The 23,872-nt window shown below is 50.3% G+C and overlaps 2 protein-coding genes and 1 long non-coding RNA gene across 4 annotated transcripts in view; 1 reads left to right on the top strand and 2 right to left on the bottom strand.

Moving 5' to 3' along the window:
* Positions 1 to 23,872, top strand: part of LOC310851855 — a 250,124-nt gene that overhangs the window by 152,296 nt on the left and 73,956 nt on the right. The window lies entirely within an intron of this gene.
* Positions 1 to 23,872, bottom strand: part of STRN4 (striatin 4) — a 195,592-nt gene that overhangs the window by 105,327 nt on the left and 66,393 nt on the right. The gene's annotated exons all lie outside the window — the stretch shown is intronic.
* Positions 1 to 23,872, bottom strand: part of PRKD2 (protein kinase D2) — a 51,801-nt gene that overhangs the window by 7,599 nt on the left and 20,330 nt on the right. For both annotated transcript variants that reach the window (XM_083753729.1, XM_083753730.1), the window contains exons 2-12: positions 22,668 to 22,806; positions 17,034 to 17,165; positions 12,410 to 12,564; positions 9,718 to 9,919; positions 9,194 to 9,274; positions 8,241 to 8,388; positions 6,708 to 6,825; positions 6,024 to 6,101; positions 3,731 to 3,989; positions 1,841 to 1,893; positions 1,636 to 1,708 (exon numbers count right to left, since the gene is read on the bottom strand). In XM_083753729.1, coding sequence (XP_083609855.1) covers positions 1,636 to 1,708; positions 1,841 to 1,893; positions 3,731 to 3,989; positions 6,024 to 6,101; positions 6,708 to 6,825; positions 8,241 to 8,388; positions 9,194 to 9,274; positions 9,718 to 9,919; positions 12,410 to 12,564; positions 17,034 to 17,165; positions 22,668 to 22,806 — 1,438 coding nt within the window. The remainder of the gene's footprint in view (positions 1 to 1,635; positions 1,709 to 1,840; positions 1,894 to 3,730; positions 3,990 to 6,023; positions 6,102 to 6,707; positions 6,826 to 8,240; positions 8,389 to 9,193; positions 9,275 to 9,717; positions 9,920 to 12,409; positions 12,565 to 17,033; positions 17,166 to 22,667; positions 22,807 to 23,872) is intronic.

Genomic DNA, 23,872 nt, shown 5'->3' with positions numbered 1-23,872 from the left:
ACATACGCTTCAGGTTACAGACTCCGCTAACCCAGAAATAGTACCTCGGGTTAAGAACTTTGATACAGGATGAGAACAGAAATCGCGCAGCGGCAGCAGGAGGCCCTATTAGCTAAAGTGGTGCTTCAGGTTAAGAACAGTTTCAGGTTAAGAATGGACCTCTGGAGCGAATTAAGTACTTAACCCGAGGTACCACTGTATTTTCCAACAAATATATGTATTTTAACTTCTCCCCCTCCTTTTGCAGTTTCTTACATTTTTAAATTTACAATAATGCATCTTCTTTGTTACTCCAATTAATAATTACTCCTTAGTTATCTTTTAACATTAATTTTAACCGTTTGGTTTAAATTCATCCTGCTAAAGAGCTTTTATATATACAACATTTCAGATAATCCATGAATTTTCTCTAATCTTTTATAAAGTCCCCCCTCCCCTCTTGGTTCTTTATTGCTCCTGTGAGTTCTGCCATTTCATCATCCATTAATTTAGTCTGCCATTCCCCCTTGGCGAGTACAGAATCTTATTTCCATTTTAATGAGCACAAATAATCCTGGCTGCCGTCGTGGCAGTACCTTGAAATTCCACCAGAGGGATGTAGCCTCTCTCTGATTGGCTACCAAGACAGCGAGTCAGAAGGGGGCGGAGCCAGCACTTAGGGAGGGAAAATAAAAGGAGCCGTTTCTGAGGAAGTTTTCAGAGGGTTTAAGAGAGAGCGGGAAGGAGAGGAGAGTTTGGTTCTGTTCTGTGTGTGGAATATCTGCTCTGAGGAAAATATTTCTGAGTTTACATAGGAGGACTGTATCTGGTGTCTTGCGAGGGCATTTAGACAGGAACAAACTGGAGGGCTGAGTTTGAACAAGGAGAAGTAGAAGCTGTGAGGATAAAGTCTCCTTGGGTCTCCTTCCAGTTAGGACGGATCTTGGCTTGAATATTTTATCAAACATTTTTCAGTTATGAAGAAATAAAGTGATACAAAGAAGAAAAGAAAAAGGCACCAAAATGTGCAGAGGAAAAGAAAACAATATATGAATATATATGGAAAAAAACGGATGCGGTGATCCGATTGGTAGAAGACTTGGAAATTGACAGAAAGTACTACCTTGTTTAAGATCCAAAGTAATAAGCTGTAACACCTATGAGTTAAGGAACCGAAGTGAAATAACTCGAAATAAACTGAGCATTTACCATCTAGAAACCTGCAACATGTGACTGAAGAGTAACAACTGAAAATAAGCAATCGAAGCTTAAAAGAAGCTGTGCGTTTACTATAGAAGCCAGTAGATTTAGTATCATTATAAATTAGTTAACTGTTTCCTAAAAGAACTTGATTTTGCCAACTTTGCTCCATCAAATAAGCCTTTTTTTTTTTTATTGGTTCACCTTCTGCCTGAGTCTCCAAGCATCAAAGTTTTACCTCACGCAAAAAAGTGAGATAACCTGCGGTGGTTATAGAGTTTCGGATCCGCCACAATTGGTGGCCAGAGCGGTGGGATTCGCTCCAATCTGCTTTAGAGGCCAGACTAGATTAGCAACCAGCGCCCTCTAGAGGTGGAGAGGTATTATGGCATCACCGCTCCAACTTGGGGTTGCATCATATTGAGGAAAGAGTGTCTAGCCAAGTTCTTAACTCACCTCCATAGACAACGCCAAATTGCCCAGAGCCCAAAACTTCATCCGGGAAGATCTGGTAGACGGTGGCAATATCCTGCAGTTGTACAAATGAATTGTGTTTTGTTTTTAAAAAGTAAACTTTGTGGGTGAGGGACCCCTCCCAAACCAAAGTTAGGGTTGAAGAGCAGGCAAGGAGACCTGGAGACCCAGTGATCCCAGAACTCACCACGTTCTCCTGGATCTGGCTGTTGGACACAGAGATTCGTAATGACGCTTGCCCTGGAAAGAGGAAGGCAGAAGGTAGAAGTCAGGGTTGAGCCCATCTCCCGATGTATCACATGCCAATGCTGTACAGGGGACAAGGCCCACCTGGGTAAGGTAAAAGGATAATGGACCCCTGGACGGTTAAGTCCAGTCAAGGGCGACTATAGGGTGCAGCACTCATCTCGCTTTCAGGCCGAGGGAGCCAGCATTTGTCCACAGACAGCTTTCTGGGTCATGTGGCCAGCATGACTAAACTGCTTCTGGCACAATGGGACACCACGATGGAAGTCAGAGCGCCATTTACCTTCCTGCTGCAGTGGTACCTATTTATCTACTTGCACTGGTGTGCTTTTGAACAGCTGGGTTGGCAGGAGCTGGGACCGAGCAACAGGAGCTCACCCCGTCGCGGGGATTCGAACCACCAACCTTCTGATCGGCAAGCCCAAGAGGCTCAGCAGTTTAGACCACAGTGCCACCCGCGTCCCTACAAGGCCCACCTAGACCAGTACTGTCTGGGGCTCTCCGTATATTATGGACTGGGGCCAGAGAGTGAGGCTTGGAAGGGCGCAATCGGGCATCTGGGGGGGTTAAAGGTCCCCACCTCTGCGTGTGAGGGGGAAGGCATGGGTTGGACACTGTCAGAAGCGAGTAAATCACATGGAGTAGATGAAGTTACTGTATTTTTGGCTCTATAAGATGCACTTTCCCCCCTCCAAAAATTAAGGGGAAATGTGTGTGCGTCTTATGGAACGAATGCAGGCTCCAAGGCTTCGCGTTGCTTTCGCTGAAGCCAAGAGAGCAAGAGGGATCAGTGCGCACCGATCCCTCTTACTCTCCTGGCTTCGCTTTGCTGGAGAGGCACTGCGCAGCCTTCCCTCTCTGCCAGCGCCCCTTCAGCGAAGCGGGAGGAGAAATGGAAGGGGCTCCGCTTCTCCTGCCGCTTCGCTGAAGGGGCGCTGCACAGAGAGGGAGAGAATTATTGTTTCTGGTTTTCCCCCTCTAAAACTAGGTGTGTTTTATGGTCGGGTGCGTCATATAGAGTGAAAAATACAGCGTAGTGAAGTTCCTCCTTCCCTAATAGCTTCCCAAACAATCTGAGGCACCACCATCTTGTCTGTCTTTGATTTGCCTTTTCATACCTCTTTGGGTTCTGGGAGACCAGCAGGGAGGGGAGACTCCTTGGCCCCTTCACCAGCCTATCTCTGCCTTTCAGCCACCCTCCTCTCCAGCTTCTGCTTCCGATTCTGAACTGCTCTCTGCCACCGACTCTTCCTGCTCACTAAATCCTGTTACAGTGGTGCCCCGCAAGACGACTGCCTCGCAAGACGGAAAACCCGCTAGACGAAAGGGTTTTCCGTTTTGGAGGTGCTTCGCAAAACGAATTTCCTATGGGCTTGCTTCGCAAGACGAAAATGTCTTGCGAGTTCCTGCGGGTTTTTTTCCCTTTTCCCCCCATTTTCCCCAAGCCGCTAAGCCGCTTAACAGCTGATCCGCTAAGCCGCTTAACAGCTGATCCGCTAAGCCGCTTATCAGCTGATCCGTTAAGCCGCTTAACAGATGATCCGCTAAGCCCGCTAAGCCGCTAATAGCGCTAATCCGCTAAGCTGCTAATGGGCTTGCTTCGCAAGATGAAAAAGCCGCAAGACAAAGAGACTCACGGAACGGATTCTTTTCGTCTTGCGAGGCACCACTGTACCTCTCCAGCTTCTGACACCTCCTCCTCCCAGTCTGCTCCCTGTCATCGTCACCCCACCACCACTCCCTGGGCGCTGAGCCTTCTTCCCTCGGGGGTCCCCAAGGTGGCACATCCCAGCATCCCTCTGCGTCCCACCAGTCCAGGGCAGACACTCACTGTGGGGCGCCTCTCCTTGGGCGCTCGGAGCCCCTTGGAGGACGACCGGCATGAGGGCCTGCCGGATGGCGTTCTCCCACGTCCTGGCGTTCTCCAGGCTGTCCCCGGCATGCTGGTGGTTGCTGGGGGCGCCGCTTTCCCCCACGTAGTAGGTGGCTTTGGCCGTGATGATTTCAAAGCAGTGAGGGTTGGCGCCCGAAGGCAGCAGGGAGAAGTCCTGGGCCGGACCCACGGCCAAGATCTCCGAGAGCGGAATCTCCTACAGGAAAAGGAAATGGAAATCAGCCTTCATTGCTCAGCCCCCTGACCTCATGGCGATCAGGGAAGACCAACAACTCTCCCCACTTGGCATTTCCAGCAACTGGCGTTCAGATGGTGTTCTCCATGCCAGGCGTAATGTGATGAACTTCTATCATGTTGCCTCTTTCTTGCCTTTTCTCTAAAGTAAAGGTAAAGGGACCCCTGACCATTAGGTCCAGTCGTGGCCGACTCTGGGGTTGTGGCACTCATCTCGCTTTACTGGCCGAGGGAGCCGGCGTACAGCTTCCGGATCACGTGCCCAGCATGACTAAGCTGCTTCTGGTGAACCAGAGCAGCGCACGGAAACGCCGTTTACCTTCCCGCCCGAGTGGTACCTAGTTATCTACTTGCACTTTGATGTGCTTTCGAACTGCTAGGTTGGCAGGAGCAGGGACCGAGCAACGGGAGCTCACCCCGTCGCGGGGATTTGAACCGCCGACCTTCGGATCGGCAAGTCCTAGGCTCTTTGGTTTAACCCACAGCGCCACCCGCATCCCTTTTCTCTAAACTAGGAAGTCCCAAATACTGCAATCTTCTTTCATGGTTTCCTCGCCCTAAGTTGATTTCATGAGAACACCATGCATCCCATCTGATGCTAAGTCAGCAGTTCTCAACCTGTGGGTCCCCAGATGTTGTTGGACTACAACTCCCATCATCCCTGAGCGCTGGCCTTGCTAGCTAGGGGTGATGGGAGTTGTAGTTCAACAACATCTGGGGACCCACAGGTGGAGAAAGGCTGCGCTAAGTGATAAAGTCATTAAGCCAAGCTAGAGAAAGGGCAAAGTCTCCTGCCTTCACTTCAGCGCATATGTTGGTCAGCGGCAGGGAACGCCATCTTGGCTGCGATCTAGGGCCAGTGGTGTCATGGTCCAGGGTCACGGAGGTGGGGGACAAAGACCCACAACTATTTCTGCTGTGGGGTCCCTGTCACCAGCACCCCTGGAGTGTGAAAGGGGAGGTTTTTAGCTACGGTGGATATTTAGGAGCAATGAAAGCACAAGGCATTCAGGAGAATGGCGCACGTTCTTTTATGTGGCTCTGAGATAGCTCAGTCAGTAGAGCATGAGACTCTTAATCTCAGGGTCATGGGTTTGAGCCCCACATTGGGCAAAAAAAACCAACTGCATTGCAGGGGGGGGTTTGGACTAGATGACCCTCATGGTCCCTTTCCAACTCTTCATTCTATGATTCTATGTGCAATGGAAAACACAACTCAAGCCACTCCAAAAGAAGATATTGGAGCACTCCTAATCGTCTGCCCATGTAAATGCACAGAAAATAGCAGATCTGGTTGAAAGATGCAACTTGGGAGAGATGCATCGATCATTGCAATGCCTCCCTAACTATATTTGCATAATTATAAGATTATCACATAATCTTAGAAGAGGCATGGCTGTGAGAGGGTGCGACTGTCATGCAGGGACTCTTCATTTCTGAATTTGCAACTGCACTACAGTGGTACCTCGGCTTAAGAACTTTATTCATTCCGGAGGTCCGTTCTTAACCTGAAACTGTTCTTAACCTGAAGCACCACTTTAGCTAATGGGGCCTCCCACTGCTGCCGCACCACTGGAGCACGATTTCTGTTCTCATCCTGAAGCAAAGTTCTTAACCCAAGGTACTATTTCTGGGTTAGCGAAGTCTGTAACCTGAAGCGTATGTAACCTGAAGCTTATGTAACCCGAGGTACCACTGTATTGTCTCCAACCGCAAAGGAGGAGCAAAGAAGAGGTGGGAAGGATTTGCCAACCTGGTGCCCTCCAGATGTTTGGAACTACAACTCCCAAGAGCCCCACAGCTGTGGATCAATCGAACCTTTGCCCCCCCCAAGAGCCTTCCTTGCAGGCAGTTTTTTCTTCCCCCTTAGGACATTTGGCTCAGCTTCAGAAATATTTGCAAGAGGGCAGTTGCCACCCATAAATCTCCCCCCACTCCAGCTTCCCCATCCTCATCCACACTGAGGACCCTGAATATTAGGGGATGCCCGATTTACCTTGTAGTAGCGACTGCTGGTGTTGTTTTGGAAGAGAGTGAGGCATTTGCTGTCCAGGCGCCAGTAATGGCGTTTCCGCTGCAGAACGGGGAGAGAGAAAAGGAGTGTTTTTACAGGTTGTGGCATTCCAGGGGTTGTAAAAGGTAAAGGGACCCCTGAACATTAGGTCTAGTCATGGCCGACTCTGGGGTTGCGGTGCTCATCTCGCTTTACTGGCCGAGGGAGCCGGCGTACAGCTTCCGGGTCATGTGGCCAGCATGACTAAGCCGCTCTGTCACAAGAGACTAGGGCCCTGCGGGACTTGACATCTTTCCGCAGGGCCTGCAAGACAGAGCTGTTCCACCAGGCCTTTGGCTAGGGCACAGCCTGACTCCCTCCTTTGGCAATCTTCACAGAGCTCTAGCCCAGTGGTTGCCATCAATTTGATTTGAATTAATTTTATAATGAAATGATTTTAGAATGTTGTACTATTTTATTGTTGTTAGCCGCCCTGAGCCCAGCTTCAGCTGGGGAGGGCAGGATATAAATTAATAATAATAATAATAATAATTATTATTATTATTATTATTATTATTATTATTATTATTATTATTTTCCCACGCGCTACTCAGAGGCTGGGGTTTGTTCCAGAGGCCCAGCCTCAATGCCCACCCACCCCAGTCTCACCCCACTCCTCCAACTCACCAGGGTGTCCTTGTTGCTGAAGTGAATCACCCAGCCTTCCTTCAGAGCCGTGCTGGACTTGCGGGTCGTTTGCCGGACCGACTGGACCACTCGCATCAGGGGAATGTAGCCCATGGATCTGGAAGAAGAGGCAGGAGTTGCGCTTTAAATTTGGTGGGTCTGAAAGCGCTGGGAGGGGGAAGAGGGCCACAACAGATGCAACTAAAACTGGGCTCGTGTGCTCATGGGAAGCCCCTTGGGATTTTTTAAACAATTATTTCTTGAACTCGCGTTCCGCCTTTCGTCTGAAGACCACAGGGAAGTTGACAAGGCAAAAATGCAAAATGAAAACACAATAAAACGAAAATACAAGCAAAACCAAAACAGCAACTTCTCCCTCCCACCCACAGTTAAAAGGCCATAGAAGGTTTTTTAAAAAATTGAATTTGTAAACCGCCCTTCATCCGTAAACCTCAAGGAGGCCCATAACATAAAAATACAAGATAATACACATACCTGGCTAAAGAGAAACAGTTTTGCCTGGCGCCTAAAGCTATTTTACTTTTAAAAGACAACTGAAGGCAGCCCTGTTTAGGGAAGTTTTTAATGTCTGATGCTGTATTGTTTTTAATATTTGGTTGGAAGCCGCCCAGAGTGGCTGGGGAAACCCAGCCAGATGGGCGGGGTGTAAATAATAAATTAGTAGTAGTAGTAGTAGTAGTAGTAGTAGTAGTAGTAGTAGTATATGCCATGAAAGCGGCAGGCGAGGATCGGGAGATAATGACTGTTCCTCAAATGTATATCCTGCCCTTCACACCGTAAATTTTTCCGCAACCCCAATTTGTCTTCCTAACAGATTTGCCCCACCACAGTTTATCTTCCCCACGACCCTGTAAGGTAGTGTTAAGCCTGAGAATTGGTGACAGGTTCACGGTCACCTGGTGAGCTTGGCAGCTATGTGGGGGATTCAAACCCAGGTCTCCGAGTCTTAAGTCAACAAAGCCCTCTGGCGTCACCGGCAGCATGAGCGTAGAGGAAAAGGGGAACTCTAGGACTGAGCCTCAATAACTATTTTTATAACACGACATGAACAAATAAAATGCTAGAAAAAATGGGATTCTTGGGAATGCCAGGGGAGAAATTTCCATGCCAAATGTTTTGGACTACAATTCCCATCACCCCCAGCCTGTTCTTATGGGAATTGTAGTCTTAACACTGGTAGAGGACAGTGGTTGTGCTAGAAAATTTTTCCTTTTGAAGGAAAAAAATGAAAGTGTAATGAAATCATGGGAGAGGTGGACGGGGAAACCGTGAAACCTTTTCGAGAGAGGATGCGAGTTATCTTTGCCTTACAGCCTAGTGAAGAAATCTAGACCATGAAAGCCATTCATTTTCAGTGTGTCCACACTGCCAGATCAGCAGCAACGGAACGTTAACAAACACTGCAGCTCCTGTAAGGGGAGTGAAAGGTTGGATCCAGCCGTGAAGGGAAACCCCATACAGGACCTAAGGAAAGAAAACAAAGCTGTGGCTTCAGGGCCGGCCCTTCCTCACCCTCGGGACTTGCTGTCGTCAGAGTCCTCGCCCATCCTCATCTCATTCTCTGAATGGGACCCAGGGATGATTCCAGAGTCGTCCGATTCATCCATGAGCGAGTTCTTGTCGGCCTCGCTGAGGTCGCTGGCTTCTTCCATCTGCACATCTGGGAGGGTCATAGGAGAGGAATAAAATATATCCAAGACTTCTCCAATCGTTGGGGCAAGGCCGTAGCTCAGCAGTAGAGCATCTGGCTTTGCGTGCAGAAGGTTCCGGGTTCAGTTCCAGGTAGGGCTGGGAGAGGCTCCAGGCTGACACTCTAAAGAGCTGCTGCCAGTCAGGGTAGACCAGGGGTGGGGAGCATCCGGCCGATGGGCAAATCTTGCCATGCCTAGAAGTTCAATATGGCCCACAAGGCTATTCCCCCTCAAGGCACACCCACCTGTCAATCAGCCGGCATCACTGGTGATGTCAGCTGATGGGCGGGAAGAAACGGTGGTTGTTATAATAATTAATTAATTAATTAATTAATTAATTGCAATCCTGTTTTCAGTGGGGAACAGGACTGTACAACCAAGGCAAGATTTAATCCCCACTCATCAGCTGATGAGCATGGAGGTTAAAGCTCTTTGCAAAAGTGCTCTTTGAAGCAGCTCCACGCTTCTGCTTTAAGCAAGTAAGCAGCAGTGGCGCAGGGTGAAGGAGAGGAGAAAGAAGCTTGTACAATTGTCTTCTCTCTTTGCCTCCTTGGCGACAAAGAACTTCTTCAAAGAGTACTTTTGCAAAGAGCTTTGAGCCAACCCAACATTTCTGTTTCAGCTTCTGGAGGCTCAAACAGAAGCCTTACCCAGATGATCCGACACACGTTGAACTGGTGGGTCCTAAGCTAAATCACACCCATCTCAAGAGTTAAAACCAGGTCCCTCCCCTCCAGCCACCTCCAAGCAACGAGAACAGCAGCCGTCACTCACCTCCGCCGTTAAACAGCGTCTCCCCCAGGCAGTCATTGGGCACCCGAGTCGCGCAACGTTTGTGGCAGTTGAACTTGCAATCTGGAAGGAGTTGGGGAAGGAGGCAAGGCGGGGGTGGAAGATCAGCAGCAGGTTAAAAAGTTTCAAGCAAAGGATTCTGGTCTAAATGGACCAATAGCCAGACTTGGAATAAAGGTACTGCAAATGTCCTGGCTTGGTGCTGCTGGACTACAACTCCCATAATCCCTGAACATGGGGCAAAGCTGGCTGGGGATGGTGGGAGTTGTAGTCAAAGAATCATAAAAGGGACCCCTGAGGGTCATCTAGTCTGACCCCCTGCAAGGCAGGAATATCAAAGCACAGTCTCCCACCCAATTTGGAACCATACCGGACCCTGCTTAGCTTTGCAAATATGCTGGAAGTTTTATTGCTGCAGTCCAACAAGTCCCGCAGAACCACGGCTGAAGATCTCCAACACGAGGCAGATGGGAGGCCCAGAGCCGTCCCGTCCCTGCCCTCCTCACCTTTGCATTGGAGGCCCTGGCGGAAGAGGCCTTTGAGGAGCTTCTTGCAGTACTGGCAGACGGTGGGCCGGGTGTAGGAATGGATGAGGAAGGTGTGGGGCACTTTGACCTTGGAGAGGAAGAGCTTGTCTAGCTCAATGGGGCGGCCGATGTAGGTGGAGGAAGTCAGCCGGCGGGGGAAGGTCTCTATCAGACTCCGAGTCTGCGAGGAAGGAGGAGGAGAAAGGGGAGCCGGAGGGAGAAGGATCAGCTCTGAGCAAACTCCCAGGGCATAAAAAAACACCATCTCTACCCTGAGGCGTTATGTTTGGGACCCACCCGATTCACTGAGTACCCTCTTCTCGGTGAAGAATAGGATTGTGCAACCAAGGCAAGATTTAATCCCCACTCATCAGCTGATGACCACGGAGGTTTAAGCCCTTTGCAAAAGGGCTCTTTGAAGTAGCTCCATGCTTCTGTTTTAAGCAAGCAAGAAGCAGTGGTGTGGGGTGAAGGAGAGGAGAAAGAAGCCTGTACAATTCTGGGAAGGGACCCCCCAAAAGTCATCTATTCCAACCCCTTGCAATGCCATCCTTGGCTGGGCTTGAACCACCAACCTTCTGGTTAAATAATCACTCGCACTAATCCATTGCACCACAGCCATGACTGTGCTTTGCTTTAAACTGTTTTTAATGTTGTTTCAAGTCGTCGTAGTACAGTAGTACCTTGGTTTAAGACAGCTTAGTTTATGAACAACTTGGATTAAGAACGCTGCAAACCCGGAATTAGGTGTTTTGGTTTGTGAACTTTGCCTTGGAAGCAGAACATGTTGAGTGTGTTGCATCTGTGAATTGAGTCCCCCGCTGCTATGGAAAAGCACTCCATGGTTTAAGAACTCTTTGGTTTAAGAACAGAACTCCGGAACAGATTAAGTTTGTAAACCAAGGTAAAGGTAAAGGGACCACTAACCATTAGGTCCAGTCGTGGCCGACTCTGGGGTTGCAGCGCTCATCTCACTTTACTGGCCGAGGGAGGCGGCGTACAGCTTCCAGGTCATGTGGCCAGCATGACTAAGCCGCTTCTGGCGAACCAGAGCAGTGCACGGAAACGCCGTTTACCTTCCTGCTGGAGCGGTACCTATTTATCTACTTGCACTTTGACGTGCTTTTGTACTGCTAGGTTGGCAGGAGCAGGGACCGAGCAACGGGAGCTCACCCCGTCGCGGGGATTCGAACCGCTGACCTTCTGATCGGCAAGTCCTAGGCTCTGTGGTTTAACCCACAGCGCCACCCGCGTCCCAAGGTACCACTGTAATAATATTTATTTGTTTGTTTGTTTATTTTGCTGCCCCTCTAACGGGTTACCCCAGTCACTCTGGGCTGCTTCCAGCAAATTAAAACACAACACGACATAAAACAACAAAAACTTCCCTGTACAATTTAAAACGCACCGTCGAAAACAGTTTAAAGCAAATCATGTCTTCACCCTGGAGGCGCACTCAATTGTCTCTCGAGGCAGACATAGCTGTCAACTTACAGATTTGAAAATAAGGGATCGGCAGCCAAAATAAAGGATTTTCAGAGCACAGGTATGTTCGACTTCTGAGCCCCTCTGAGCCAAAGGCAGAAAGCCCAGCCAGCAGCCAAACGAAGCCTCAAGCGGTGGTTCCCACAGCGCAGCAACCCAGCAAAGGGGATGCAGCAAGGAAAACCACCGTCACCTCTCCGCTGGGAAGCGCTGAACAAAGGCGAGTCCCCAGGCAACGCGGGCGATTTGATCGGCACAAGGTATGCAAGCTCCACCCCCCAGTCATTCTTAGACTCCTTATTGGGTGAGCAACGCAGCCAAGCAACACAGCTGGAGCCTCCCTCCTCCCTGGCTGGCAGGGAGGGAGGGAGAGGAGCTGCTTCCTTTGAAACCCGGGAAATTTAAGGGACATCATCAATAAGGGACAGCAGCGGGACACGGCGCTGTGATAAGGGACTTTCCCGCCAAATAAGGGACGGTTGACGGCTATGGAGGCAGAGGGATGCAAGGCAAGTTCGCCCCAGAACCTGGTGGGGAGGCGGGCAGGGCAGACCCACTCCCAGCCACATAGCTGTCAACTTACAGATTTGAAAATAAGGGACCAGCAGCCTTGAAAATAAGGGACCAGCAGCCAAAATAAGGGACCTGCAGCCTCACCTGTTCCAGGCACTCCAGTCTTTCTGCAGTCTGGTCAAACTCATGCTGGCAGCTCCGAGAACACTGTCCAACCAACTTTGTAACCAGAGGTTCAAGTGAATAGAATCTGAATCACATGCACCACAAGGCCTATGCTGCCTCAACTTAAGATGGCTCCCCGGCCTGGCTTTGCACTGCAAGGTTTGCAGCAGCACGTGCAACAAAATGGCGTCCAGCATTCAAAAAACCCCTCAGCTTGCATTAACTAGCCACACACAAGGCATGCAAGCTCCACCCCCCAGTCGTTCTTAGACTTCTTATTGGGTGAGCAACACAGCCAAGCAACACAGTTGGAGCCTCCCTCCTCCCTGGCTGGCAGGGAGGGAGGGAGGGAGAGGAGCTGCTTCCTTTGAAATTTAAGGGACATCATTTAAGGGACATCCATCAGTAAGGGACAGCAGCTGAACATGGTGCTGGAATAAGGGACTGTCCCTTCAAATAAGGGACGCTTGACAGTTATGCAGCCAGCAGGGGGCGCATGTGCACTCACCAGATCTTCGGAGCTGGAGGGCAAGGAGTCTGTGATGGAGAGGCGCAGGGACTGAGAGTTGGCCAAGGAGGTGGAGGAGAGGCGGCGCTTCCGGGCTCCGCTGCAGTTGTTGGGAATGCTGAAGGCGCAGCGCTTGTGGTAGTTCAGCCCACAGCCTGGGAGGAAGATTAGGAGCGTCAAAAATGGCAAGGTCACGAGGTTGGCAGCAGAAACAGCACAGAGAGGCAGGAGAGAGGAAGCCGCCTTAAGCCCGTTATCATCAATTATTCTTTTTATTATGTATTTATTTACACCTGCCTTTTTCCCTGACAGGGGACTCGAGGTGGCTTACAGATAAAGAAAATAAGAACAGCTAGAAACATGGGACGCAGGGACAATCATTAAAGAAGAATTAAATGCTGATATAATTGAAATTTTATGTACAGTGGTACCTCGGGTTACATATGCTTCAGGGTACATACGCTTCAGGTTACAGACTCTGCTAACCCAGAAATAGGACCTCGGGTTAAGAACTTTGCTTCAGGATGAGAACAGAAATCGCGCAGCAGCAGCAGGAGGCCCCATTAGCTAAAGTGGTGCTTCAGGTTACGAACAGTTTCAGGTTAAGAATGGACCTCCAGAACGAATTAAGTACTTAACCTGAGTAGAGTTTTATACTCCTGCTTGGACTACTGCCATACGCTCTATGTGGGGTCAGCTTTGAAGGTGACTTGGAAACTACAACCAATCCAGAATGAGGCAGCCAGACTGGTGACTGGGAGCGGCCGCCGAGACCATATAACACCAGTCCTGAAAGGCCTACTTTGGCTCCCAGGATGTTTCTGAGCACAATTCAAAGTGTTGGTGCTGAGCTTTAAAGCCCTAAACCGCCTCGGCCCAGTATACCTGAAGGAGCGTCTCCACCCCCATCGTTCTGCTCGGACACAGAGGTCCAGCTCCGAGGGCCTTCTGGCAGTTCCCTCCCTGCGAGAAGTGAGGTTACAGGGAAGCAGGCAGAGGGCCTTCTCGGTGGTAGCACCCGCCCTGTGGAACGCCCTCCCGCCAGATGTTAAGGGGATAAATAACTATACAAATTTTAGAAGGTCACCCTGTGTAGGGAGGTTTTTAATGTTTGAAGTCTTTTTTTTAATCTATATTTATTAATTTTTACATCAAATTAAAAAAAAAAACATTTCACTATTACTTTTAATAGTCCCTTCACTAATACAGCCATACCTTGGGATGAATACGCTTCGGGCTAGGCAAATTTGGGTTGCGCTCCGTGGTGACCCAGAAGTTACTTCCAGGTTTCGACGCGCGCGCATGCGCAGACTGTCAAAATGATGTCACGCGCATGCGCAGAAGCACCGAAACGCGACCCGTCTTGCGTTCCATTCGGGATGAGAACAGGGCTCCGGAACAGATCCCGTTCGCATCCTGAGGTACCACTGTAGTTCTCTTCATACTCTTCATACTTCATCATATTTCACATAGTCCTCCTTACAAAACCTCTTGCAATCCTACCAGCGTAATCTGTTGTTAATGACTGAAGTCTTGTTGTGTTTTTATATTATGCTGGAAGCTGCCCAGAGTGGCTGGAGAGACCTCAGTCAGATGCGTGGGGTACAAACACCAACAATTTAGTTATTCTGATAACCGAGAAAAGAGGAATTGGGGGCTATCTAGATCACTATTCCCTACACAGACTGGCAGCGGCCCTTGGTTCCAAACCTGGCACCTCCAGGGCTGGGGCAGGCTCCTGAAAATCCCAGAGAGCTGCTGGCAGTCAGCGTAGGATGCGGGGAAAGGCTTGGGGCACGAGCATCTGAAGAAGAAGAAGAAGAAGAAGAAGAAGAAGAAGAAGAAGAAGAAGAAGAAGAAGAAGAAGAATTTATTATTTGTATCCCGCCCATCTGGCTGGGCTTCCCCAGCCACTCTGGGCGGCTTCCAAAAAAAACATTAAAATACTGTAATACATCAAACATTAAAAGCTTCCCTAACAGGGCTGCCTTCAGATGTCTTCTAAATGTCTGGTAGATGTTCTTCTCTTTGACATCTGGTGGGAGGGCATTCCACAGGGCGGGTGTCACCACCGAGAAGGCCCTCTGCCTGGTTGCCTGTAACTTGGCTTCTCACAGTGAGGGAACCGCCAGAAGGCCCTCAGCGCTTGACCTCAGTGTCCGGGTAGAACGATGGGGGTGGAGATGCTCCTTCAGGTATACTGGACCGAGGCCGTTTAGGGCTTTAAAGGTCAGTACCAACATTTTGAATTGTCCTCGGAAACGTACTGGGAGCCTATGTATGTCTTTCAAGACGGGTGTTATATGGTCTCGGCGGCCACTCCCAGTCCCCAGTCTAGCTGCTGCATTCTGGATTAGTTGTAGTTTCCGGGTCACCTTCAAAGGTAGCCCAACGTAGAGCGCATTGCAGTAGTCCAAGCGGGAGATAACCAGAGCATGCACCACTCTGGCGAGACAGTCCGCAGGCAGATAGGGTCTCAGCCTACGTACCAGATGGAGCTGGTAAACAGCTGCCCTGGACACAGATTTGACCTGCGCCTCCATGGACAGCTGTGAGTCCAAAATGACTCCCAGGCTGCGCACCTGGTCCTTTGCAAACAGGACGTTACAGGTTTTATCCCCGGAGAGGTAGGCCTGGAAGAGAACCCCCCCCCCCGCCCGTGTGAAATCCCTGGGGAGCTGCTGCCAGCCAGCGTAGGAAATACTGAAGTAGGTGACTCAGTATAAATGCAGTTCCCTGCGTTCCCAAATGCTTTGCAAACCGTGTGGGAACTGAGCAGTGGAAGGGGCTGGTGGGAGGGCGAGGTTTTCCGCCTTCGATTAAGCATTAAGCACCGTAATGGCCTAAAAGCCTGATGCGTCGTGTCCTGCCAGGGCCCCAGGGCAGGTGCAGAGCGAGAGCATGTGGCTCAAAGGCTCACGTGGCTTTGGAGGTCAAAAGCAATAGCTCAAGGGCAGCGGCCCCTGCGTGGGAGACTGGAACGCTCCGGGCCGCTGCTCCCAAACAGCAGGCAAAGGGGCCAAGCTGCGTCCGGACTGCGCCACTTGGGATGGCAGGAGGGGGTAAACTTAACTGGGTGCAAAACAAACCTAATGTTTCAAGGAGAGGGTGTCCCCCGTCCTCTTCTCCCTGATATGTCATTTTTCTACAGGTACCAAATATTTTATTTCCTTTTTTTGGGGCAGTAGAGATTCTCAGCAGCTGTCCTTTTTTTCTTTTTCTTTTTAAAGGGATGTTTCTAGACCTCATGATACCCTTGGAAATGTGCCGGCGAGAAAATTGCTGGGCGTCTGGCAGGGCACCCAAATAAGAGAAGGCTCCTGGTCGTTTGGGGGGAAAGTGTTGCCTCGCCTTCCTCTCTAACAGCTAGCAAAAGCAGAGTAGAATATGTAAGGTAAGAAAGCAGATATTTTGTGAGGTAAGAAAGCAAATTGTGGCTCAGTTTCCACAATTTAATGCAGAGTTTTCTTGCAGTGAAATAAAAAAATAAAAAAATAGAAAACAGCACGTGTATTACTCTTGAGGGAGCCCGTGACTCCAAATCCCATCATCCAAGGACATAGCCAGGATTTTTGTTCGGGGTGGGGGGGGACACCGACATGATTGGCCTGTTAGGTACCGTATTTTTCGCTCCATAAGATGCACCTGACCATAAGACGCACCTAGTTTTTAGAGAGGGAAATGCAAGGGAAAAAATATTCTTTAAAGGGAGCGCTGAGCAGAGCCTGTATGCATCCCGGGCTCTGCTCGGCGCTCCCTTTCACGAGCCGTGTGGAGCGTGTGTGCGGCGCTTGCAGGCTTTTTTCCCCCCAAGCGCCGCACACACGCTCCGTGTGGCTCTTTGAAGGGAGCGCGGCTCTTGGGGGCTCTTGCGGGAGGTGGGGGGACAAAGCCATGTGTTCTGTCCCTTCCCCCACCTCCCACAAGAGCTGCGCACTAAGCCAGAAGCCAGGACAGCAAGTGGGATTGCTGCGCAGCGATCCCTCTTGCTGTCCTGGCTTCTGGGATAGCCGCGCACAGCCTCTCGCGGGCAGTGGAATGAAGGCTCCCCCAAGAGCTGCGCTCCCTTTAAAGAGTGCGCGGAGCGTGTGTGAGGCTCTTGGGGGCTTTTCCCCGAGGAGGGACAAAGGACTGATGAGCTGCCCTTCTCCCTCCTCGGGGAAAAAGCCAGCAAGAGCCGCACATGCGCTCCACATGGCTTTTTAAAGGGAGCTACGAGCAGAGCCTCCCGCCTGCATTTGCTCCATAAGACGCACACACATTTCCCCTTACCTTTCAGGAGGAGAAACGTGCGTCTTATAGAGCGAAAAATAGGGTATGTATTTCTATTGTTTTGCTTGATCTAAGGGGGGCAGCAGTCCCTCCTGCCCCTCCCTTGGCAGCACCCATGCCATCACCCCTGGGCAACAGCCAAACTGGCTGGGCCTGATGGGAACTGGAGTCCGGCAACATCTAGGGAGGGCACAGATGTTCCTCACCCCCAGGGGAAAGGTCTTCAGGGACAAAATGGGCAAATGATCCAAATAAGTCTTTATGCCTTGGGAAGAAATGTCAGTCCAGGTCTTGGCAGACAAAAAACCCTCCGCTTTCCCGCAAAAAAATAAAATCAAAGAGGGAGCCTTACCATCACACTTGAGACCCTGGCGTACCAATCCGAAGAGCATCTCGCCGCAGTGGTCGCAGAAAGCCGGCGCACGATAGGAGTGCACGTTGAGGGCATGTGGTCGGATCCGGAAGTCCTCAAAAGTGGCAGAAGCTAGGAGAGGAGGAGAAGGAAGGCGCTTAGAATAACATTGGAAGAGGCTTGCAGGATCAGGCCCCTGGCCCATCCAGTCCGGTATCCTGGCCTACGCAGAGCAGGATCAGAGTACAGTGGAAACTCAGGTTAAGTACTTAATTCATTCCGGAGGTCCGTTCTTAACCTGAAACTGTTCTCAACCTGAAGCTCCACTTTAGCTAATGGGGCCTCCCGCTGCCGCCGCACCGCCGGAGCACGATTTCTGTTCTCATCCTGAAGCAAAGTTATTAACCTGAAGCACTGTTTCTGGGTTTGCGGAGTCTGTAACCTGAAGCATATGTAACCTGAGGTACCACTGTAGATTGGTGCCCAAATTATTAGACCTGGGGCTTCCACCGTGTTTGTGCAGGTGGATATTAGATTTTCTATCAAGCCGTCCCCAAAGGGTCAGGTTGGGTTCCCACGTCTCTGCGGATCTCATCATGAATACGGGGACACCGCAGGGGTGCGTGTTGAGCCCGCTTTTATATATATGCTCTATACAGCTGACTGTGCCCCCAAATACCCCAGTAATAAGACCATTAAGTTTGCGGATTATACAACAGTGGTTGGTTTAATCACGGCTGGAGAGGGGGAGGCGGCCTAGAGGAAGGAAGTTGAGCAGTTGGGGGAGTGGTGCAGGAAAAACAACTTACTCCTTCACTTAAAGAAAACAAAAGAGATTATTGTGGACTTTAGGAAATGTAAATTGAATAATACAGCCACTTATTATCGAAAGGAAGTGTGTGGAGCAGGTCTCAGTGTTACGATTTCTGGGAATGGAGTTGAGAGATGACCTAACCTGGGGAGAAAACAGCAAAGACCTGATGAAGAGAGCACAGCAGAGGTTATATTTTCTGAGAATCCTCCGGAAAAACAATCTCTCAAAGGACCTGTTGATGGCATTTTACCATTGTACTGTGGAGAGCGTACTAACTTATGATCTGTGTGTGTGGTTTGGGAGCTGCACGGTCAGGGAAAAAATAATGCTGTCCAGGATTGTAAAGACTGCAGAGAGAATAATTGAGTGCACTCTTCCCACCTTGGATCAAATCTATGCTTCCAGGTGCCATAAGAAAGCAGCAGATCTCTTTCAGCTTCTGCCTTCTGGAAGAAGGTACAGGGTTATAAAGACCAGGACTAGCCGCCTGAGAAACAGTTTCTATCCAAATGCGATTCTGGTTTTAAACGCAGTATAGGTAAAGGTAAAGGGATCCCTGACCATTAGGTCCAGTCGTGTCCGACTCTGGGGTTGTGGCACTCATCTCGCTTTATTGGCTGAGGGAGCCGGCGTACAGCTTCCAGGTCATGTGGCCAGCATGACTAAGCCGCTTCTGGCGAACCAGAGCAGCGCACAGAAACGCCGTTTACCTTCCCGCCGGAGTGGTACCTATTTATCTACTTGCGCTTTGATGTGCTTTTGAACTGCTAGGTTGGCAGGAGCAGGGACCGAGCAACAGGAGCTCACCCCGTCCCAGGGATTCGAACCGCCGAACTTCTGCTTGGCAAGTCCTAGGCTCTGTGGTTTAACCCACAGCACCACCCGCGTCCCATGATCCATGGTAGTCACAAATTCTTCTCCATGAATTTATCCACAGCTGTCAACCTTCCCTTTTTTTGCGGGAAATTCCCTTATTCCAGCGCCGTTTCCCGCTGCTTCCTGCTGCTATCCCAGATTGTTAGATATCCCGTAGACTGTCCCCGGGACAGGTGAGGCTGCTGATCCCTTATTTTCAAATCTGAAAGTTGATAGCTATGAATTTATCTTCTAAAGCCTTCTTAGCTGGTGTCCGCCAGAGCCTCCTGCAGGAAGGAGTTCCGTAGTTCATATGTGAATAAGCCCCTTCTTTTATCTTGCCATGTTCAGAAAGTGAGAGGGGTTTTTTTTTAAAAAAGGGAAGCAGCAATTCAATTTCAAGGATTAACGGAACACACTGGAGCTAGGGGATTTCAAAGCAGGGAGGGGGGGAATAAAGACCTCCCATGATCACTGCCTGGCCTCCAGAACATTCTCCAGACCACCCCTCCCCGGCCCTTTGCAAGGGCTTTAGAATGAGGCAAAGGGAGGAGTCACATCAATTGCCCCGCCCACTTTTGTCCCAGGCCCCGCCCACCTGACATATGGCCCCTGGGAGCTACCCCAGGAGGGGATCTGGCCCTCGGGGTAGAAAAAGCTTTTGCATGCAAGGCAGATGCTGTAACACTGAGCTATGACTCTTCCCCTCAGAGTTATCAGTCTTCTGATAATCTGCCACATAACGAGAAGATAAAAGTCTACAAAAGAGCCAATGCTTTGTTCTCAGCTGAATGCGGTTTGTTTAGGTCAGCAGACTGGTGCCCTCCAGATTTTTTTGGACTACAACTCCCATCATCCCTGACCATCGGTTGCACCGGCTAAGGCTGATGGGAATTGTAGTCCAACACATCCGGCGAAGGCTTCTTTAGGAACTTACCATTGCATGAAAACAGGCACAGGGCACCCATGAGACAAGGGAGATTCTAGATTTAGAGGCTGAAATAGTGCAGGTTATCTGACGGCACTGCATTAAATCATCCGTCGTGGGAGACCCGGATTCAAATCCTGCCTCCAGGCACAATGCCAGCTGGGTGCCACTGACTGAACTCCACTCCCAGTCTAACCTGGTATCTCACGTGGCTGTTCTAAATCATTTTACCATGGGCTGCCAGGCCGGACATTTAAAAGTGGACAGGGAAACAAGGCACTCTGCACTCTCTCAGAGACACTCTTGTCTAAGGATAGCCTGTCCCTGTTTAGGAGCCCATCCCACATGCCCCAGCTGAAATAGTTTAGAAACGAGTAGCCTCTGGGAAACCTTGTCCTAGTCGCCATGTTTCAAGCCTGGCTTGCCTCGCAGGGTTGTTGTGAAGTGGAAATGAGGGAGCAGCTGGAGGCTAACCCACCCTAGGCATAGCTGTCAAGCGTCCCTTATTTGGAGGGACAGTCCCTTATCCCAGCGCCATGTCCCGCTGCTGTCCCTTATTGATGGATGTCCCTTAAATTTCCCGGGTTTCAAAGGAAGCAGCTCCTCTCCCTCCCTCCCTGCCGGCCAGGGAGGAGGGAGGCTCCAACTGTGTTGCTTGGCTGCCTGGCCCGCCCCCCTCCGGCCTCCTCTCACCAGCCTCGGCCCCCGGGAACCCCTCCCCGCCGGGACTGGCAAGAGCCTCGGGCCCTTCCGCCACCATCCTCCTCGCGGCCACCAAACTGAGCATCTCTGCCTGGGGCCTCCCCTCTGCCTGTCACCGCCGTGCCCGCTCCCGCTGGCCATACTGCGGCTATGCCGCCGAAGGGACCAGATGAGATGGGCAGCCTGGCATGGTCTATGAATTGATGAGGAGTCTTGAGAGGAGAGCGAGGGCAACCATAGAGAAAGCAGTTCAGAGAGAGGAGGGAGAGGAGGAGGCGGAGGCGCGGGCAGGTGTTCCAAGGGCTACAAGGGAAGGACCGCAACCGCTTCTCCCATAGATTTGTAGGGGTAGACTAGCATAGATGGTCTGATCTGTGGGTTTACTTCGGGCGCTATTCCCCCCCCCTTCCTCCCGCCCCACCTGATGGAACTGAGAGCTGCAGATGGAACACGAGAGAAAAGATACAGAACTGCAGCAGCATCTTCGTAGCTTGGACTTCGTTTTGCGCGAAAAGCAGTTGCTGCTTGTAGTTATTTAATTGCAGCGTTTCATCGGCTGGTGTCTTGAGCAGCAACCTCTGGAAACGAAGGGATAAAAACCGGCGCTGCTCTCCAAAATTATCTGGTCCCTTTTAACTGGTTGACTAAAATCCCTTATTTTGGCTGCTGGTCCCTTATTTTCAAACCTGTAAATTGACAGCTATGACCCTGGGCTCCTCTGATTTTGATCCTTGTGGCCACCCTTTTCGCCCCAGGCAGAAGCAGCTGTTTCTAGGGGGCTTCCCTAGCCCCACCCAGGTAGGCGGGAATTGCCCCGGGTCCCTCGGGTGCAAGAGGAGTTCCGCCAGGAAGCACCTTCCACTGCCCTTCCCCCAAGCGGAGGAAAGGGGTTGTCTGTACCCAAAACCCACATCCTGCTCCGTTGCCTGGGCGTCGGATTCAAAAAACATCACCTGCCGCCTGCAGCAAGTGAGAGATCTAGGCCAGGAGAGAAAAATACAGAGAGACAGAGGACTGTGCCAGCCTTTGCTAAGGAACCAGGGTGGTGAAACGGTTGGAGCACTGGACCAGGACTTGGCAGAGACCAGGGTTCAAATCCCGCCATGAAGCTAACTAATTAGAGTTTGGATGTAATCCTTGACGCCTCCCTTTCCATGGAAGCGCAGGTTACAACAACAGCCAAGGCGGCATTTTCCCACCTTCGCCGCATCAAGCAGTTGGTCCCTTACCTTTCCTGTCCCAACCTGGCCACAGTGATCCATGCGACGGTCACCTCCAGGCTTGACTACTGTAATTCGCTCTATGCGGGGCTGCCCTTGAAGCTGTCCCAGAAAGTCCAGCGGGTGCAGAATGCTGCAGCGAGGCTCCTCACGGGGTCTCTGCCATGGGAGCATATTCACCCAGTGCTTTTCCAGCTGCACTGGCTCCCGGTGGAGTACAGGGTCAGATTTAAGGTGCTGGTTTTGACCTTTAAAGCGCTTCACGGCCTAGGACCCTCGTACCTACGGGACCGCCTCTCCCGGTATGCCCCACAGAGGACCTTAAGGTCCATATATAGCAACACCCTAGAGGTCCCGGGCCCTAAGGAAGTCAGATTAGCCTCAACCAGAGCCAGGGCCTTCTCAACACTGACGCCGGCCTGGTAGAACGCTCTGTCTCTTCAGACCAGGTTCCTGCGGAATCTGATTTCTTTCCGCAGGGCCTGTAAGACAGAGTTGTTCCACCTGGCCTTTGGCTCAGAATCAGCTTGATTCCCTCCTCCTTTTTCTTTTTCCTTTCTCCTCCTATGATGAGATTGCTCCCTAATTGTTTTAATATTGTATCTTAATCTTTTAAATTGTATTTTAATCAACTTGTTTTTATTATTGGTTGTTAGCCACCCAGAGCCCGGTCTTTGCTGGGGAGGGCGGGGTATAAATAAAAATTTATTTATCCATTATTATTATTATTATTATTATTATTATTATTATTACCTCGCCTTCCCCAGCCAAGAAGGGCTCAAGGTGGCAAACACCAGGTATAAAAACAATTGATTCAAATACAACTTAAAAACAAGATTAAAATACAACATGCAGCCTCATTTCTGTAGAAACTCAAATCAAAAACTTTTTGGGCATGAAAACTGGGCTGCCTTGGGGGGCAGCCGCTGCCTCTCAGCCTAGCCTACCTCCCAGGGTTGTTGTGGGGAGTGAACGAGGAGAAGTAAATGCATGTTCCCTTAGAATCGTAGAATTTTCGAGTCGGGAAGGGATACCCCCAAAGGTCATCTAGCCCAACCCGCCATTGCGCGGGACCCGCAGCCGAGCCAGTTCACGATTCCGCTAAGCCAGCTCACCTGAGAGCACCACCTCCACCAGGTCCCCTTCCTGGATGTCGCTGGCGGCCCGGACCAGCTGCAGGATGTTGGCCGAGGACGGGTCGTGCTTGAAGAGCAGAATCTTGTCATAGAGGCAGTAGAATCCGCACTCGGGGAACTGCAAAGGAAGAGACAGAGGTGGATAGGGAGAGCCAGGAAAAACAACATGGGATCAGATTGAGCATAAGGTTGGCACGCAGCCAGTTCCCACTGTGTTGCAGAGGTTGCCATGGCACTCTTTGTTTTTGCTCTAACTATTCACCGTATTTTTCGCTCTATAAGACGCACCAGACCACAAGACGCACCTAGTTTTTGGAGGAGGAAAACAAGAAAAAAAATATTCTGAATCTCAGAAGCCAGAACAGCAAGAGGGATCGCTGTGCAGCGAAAGCAGCAATCCCTCTTGCTGTTCTGGCTTCTGGGATAGCTGCACAGCCTGCATTCGCTCCATAAGACGCACACACGGTTCCCCTTACTTTTTAGGAGGGAAAAAGTGAGTCTTATGGAGCAAAAAATACAGTATTTTGTGTTTTTATCCTCTACAGTGGTACCTGTGGTACGGGATCCATTCTGGAGCGCTGTTCGCACCCAGAAGCGAACAGAACCCATGTTTGCGCGAGCGCGGGTCGCAATTCGCCGCTTCCGCGCATGCACGTGACGTCATTTTGACCGTCTGCACATGCGCGAGCGGCAAAACCCGGAAATAACACGCTCCGTTACTTCCGGGTCACTGCAGCGTGGAACCCGAAAATACTTATCCTGAAGCTACTTCAACCCAAGGTATGACTGTATTTTCATCTTGTGAACTGCTGTAAGGTGTGTGTGTGTGTATCAATATACAGTGGTACTCAGGTTAAGTACTTAATTTGTTCCAGAGGTCCGTTCTTAACCTGAAACTGTTCTTAACCTGAAGCATCACTTTAGCTAATGGGGCCTCCCGCTGCCGCACGATTTCTGTTCTCATCCTGAAGCAAAGTTCTTAACCTGAAGCACTATTTCTGGGTTAGCGGAGTCTGTAACCTCAAGCATATTTAACCTGAAGCGTGTGTAACCTGAGGTACCACTGTATATCAAAAGAAGGAGAATTTTCAAAGCTGGCCTGGTGCATCTTCCAAATGCTTTGGACTATAACTCCCATCAGCCCAAGCCTGCTGGGAGTTGTAGTCCCAAACATCTGGAGGGCG

Source organism: Podarcis gaigeae (assembly GCF_964106915.1).
Source record: "Podarcis gaigeae genome assembly, chromosome: 8".
Taxonomy (NCBI): domain Eukaryota; kingdom Metazoa; phylum Chordata; class Lepidosauria; order Squamata; family Lacertidae; genus Podarcis; species Podarcis gaigeae.
The sequence above is the reverse complement of the archived record's forward strand: the minus strand, read 5'-3'. Positions and strand labels throughout refer to the sequence as shown.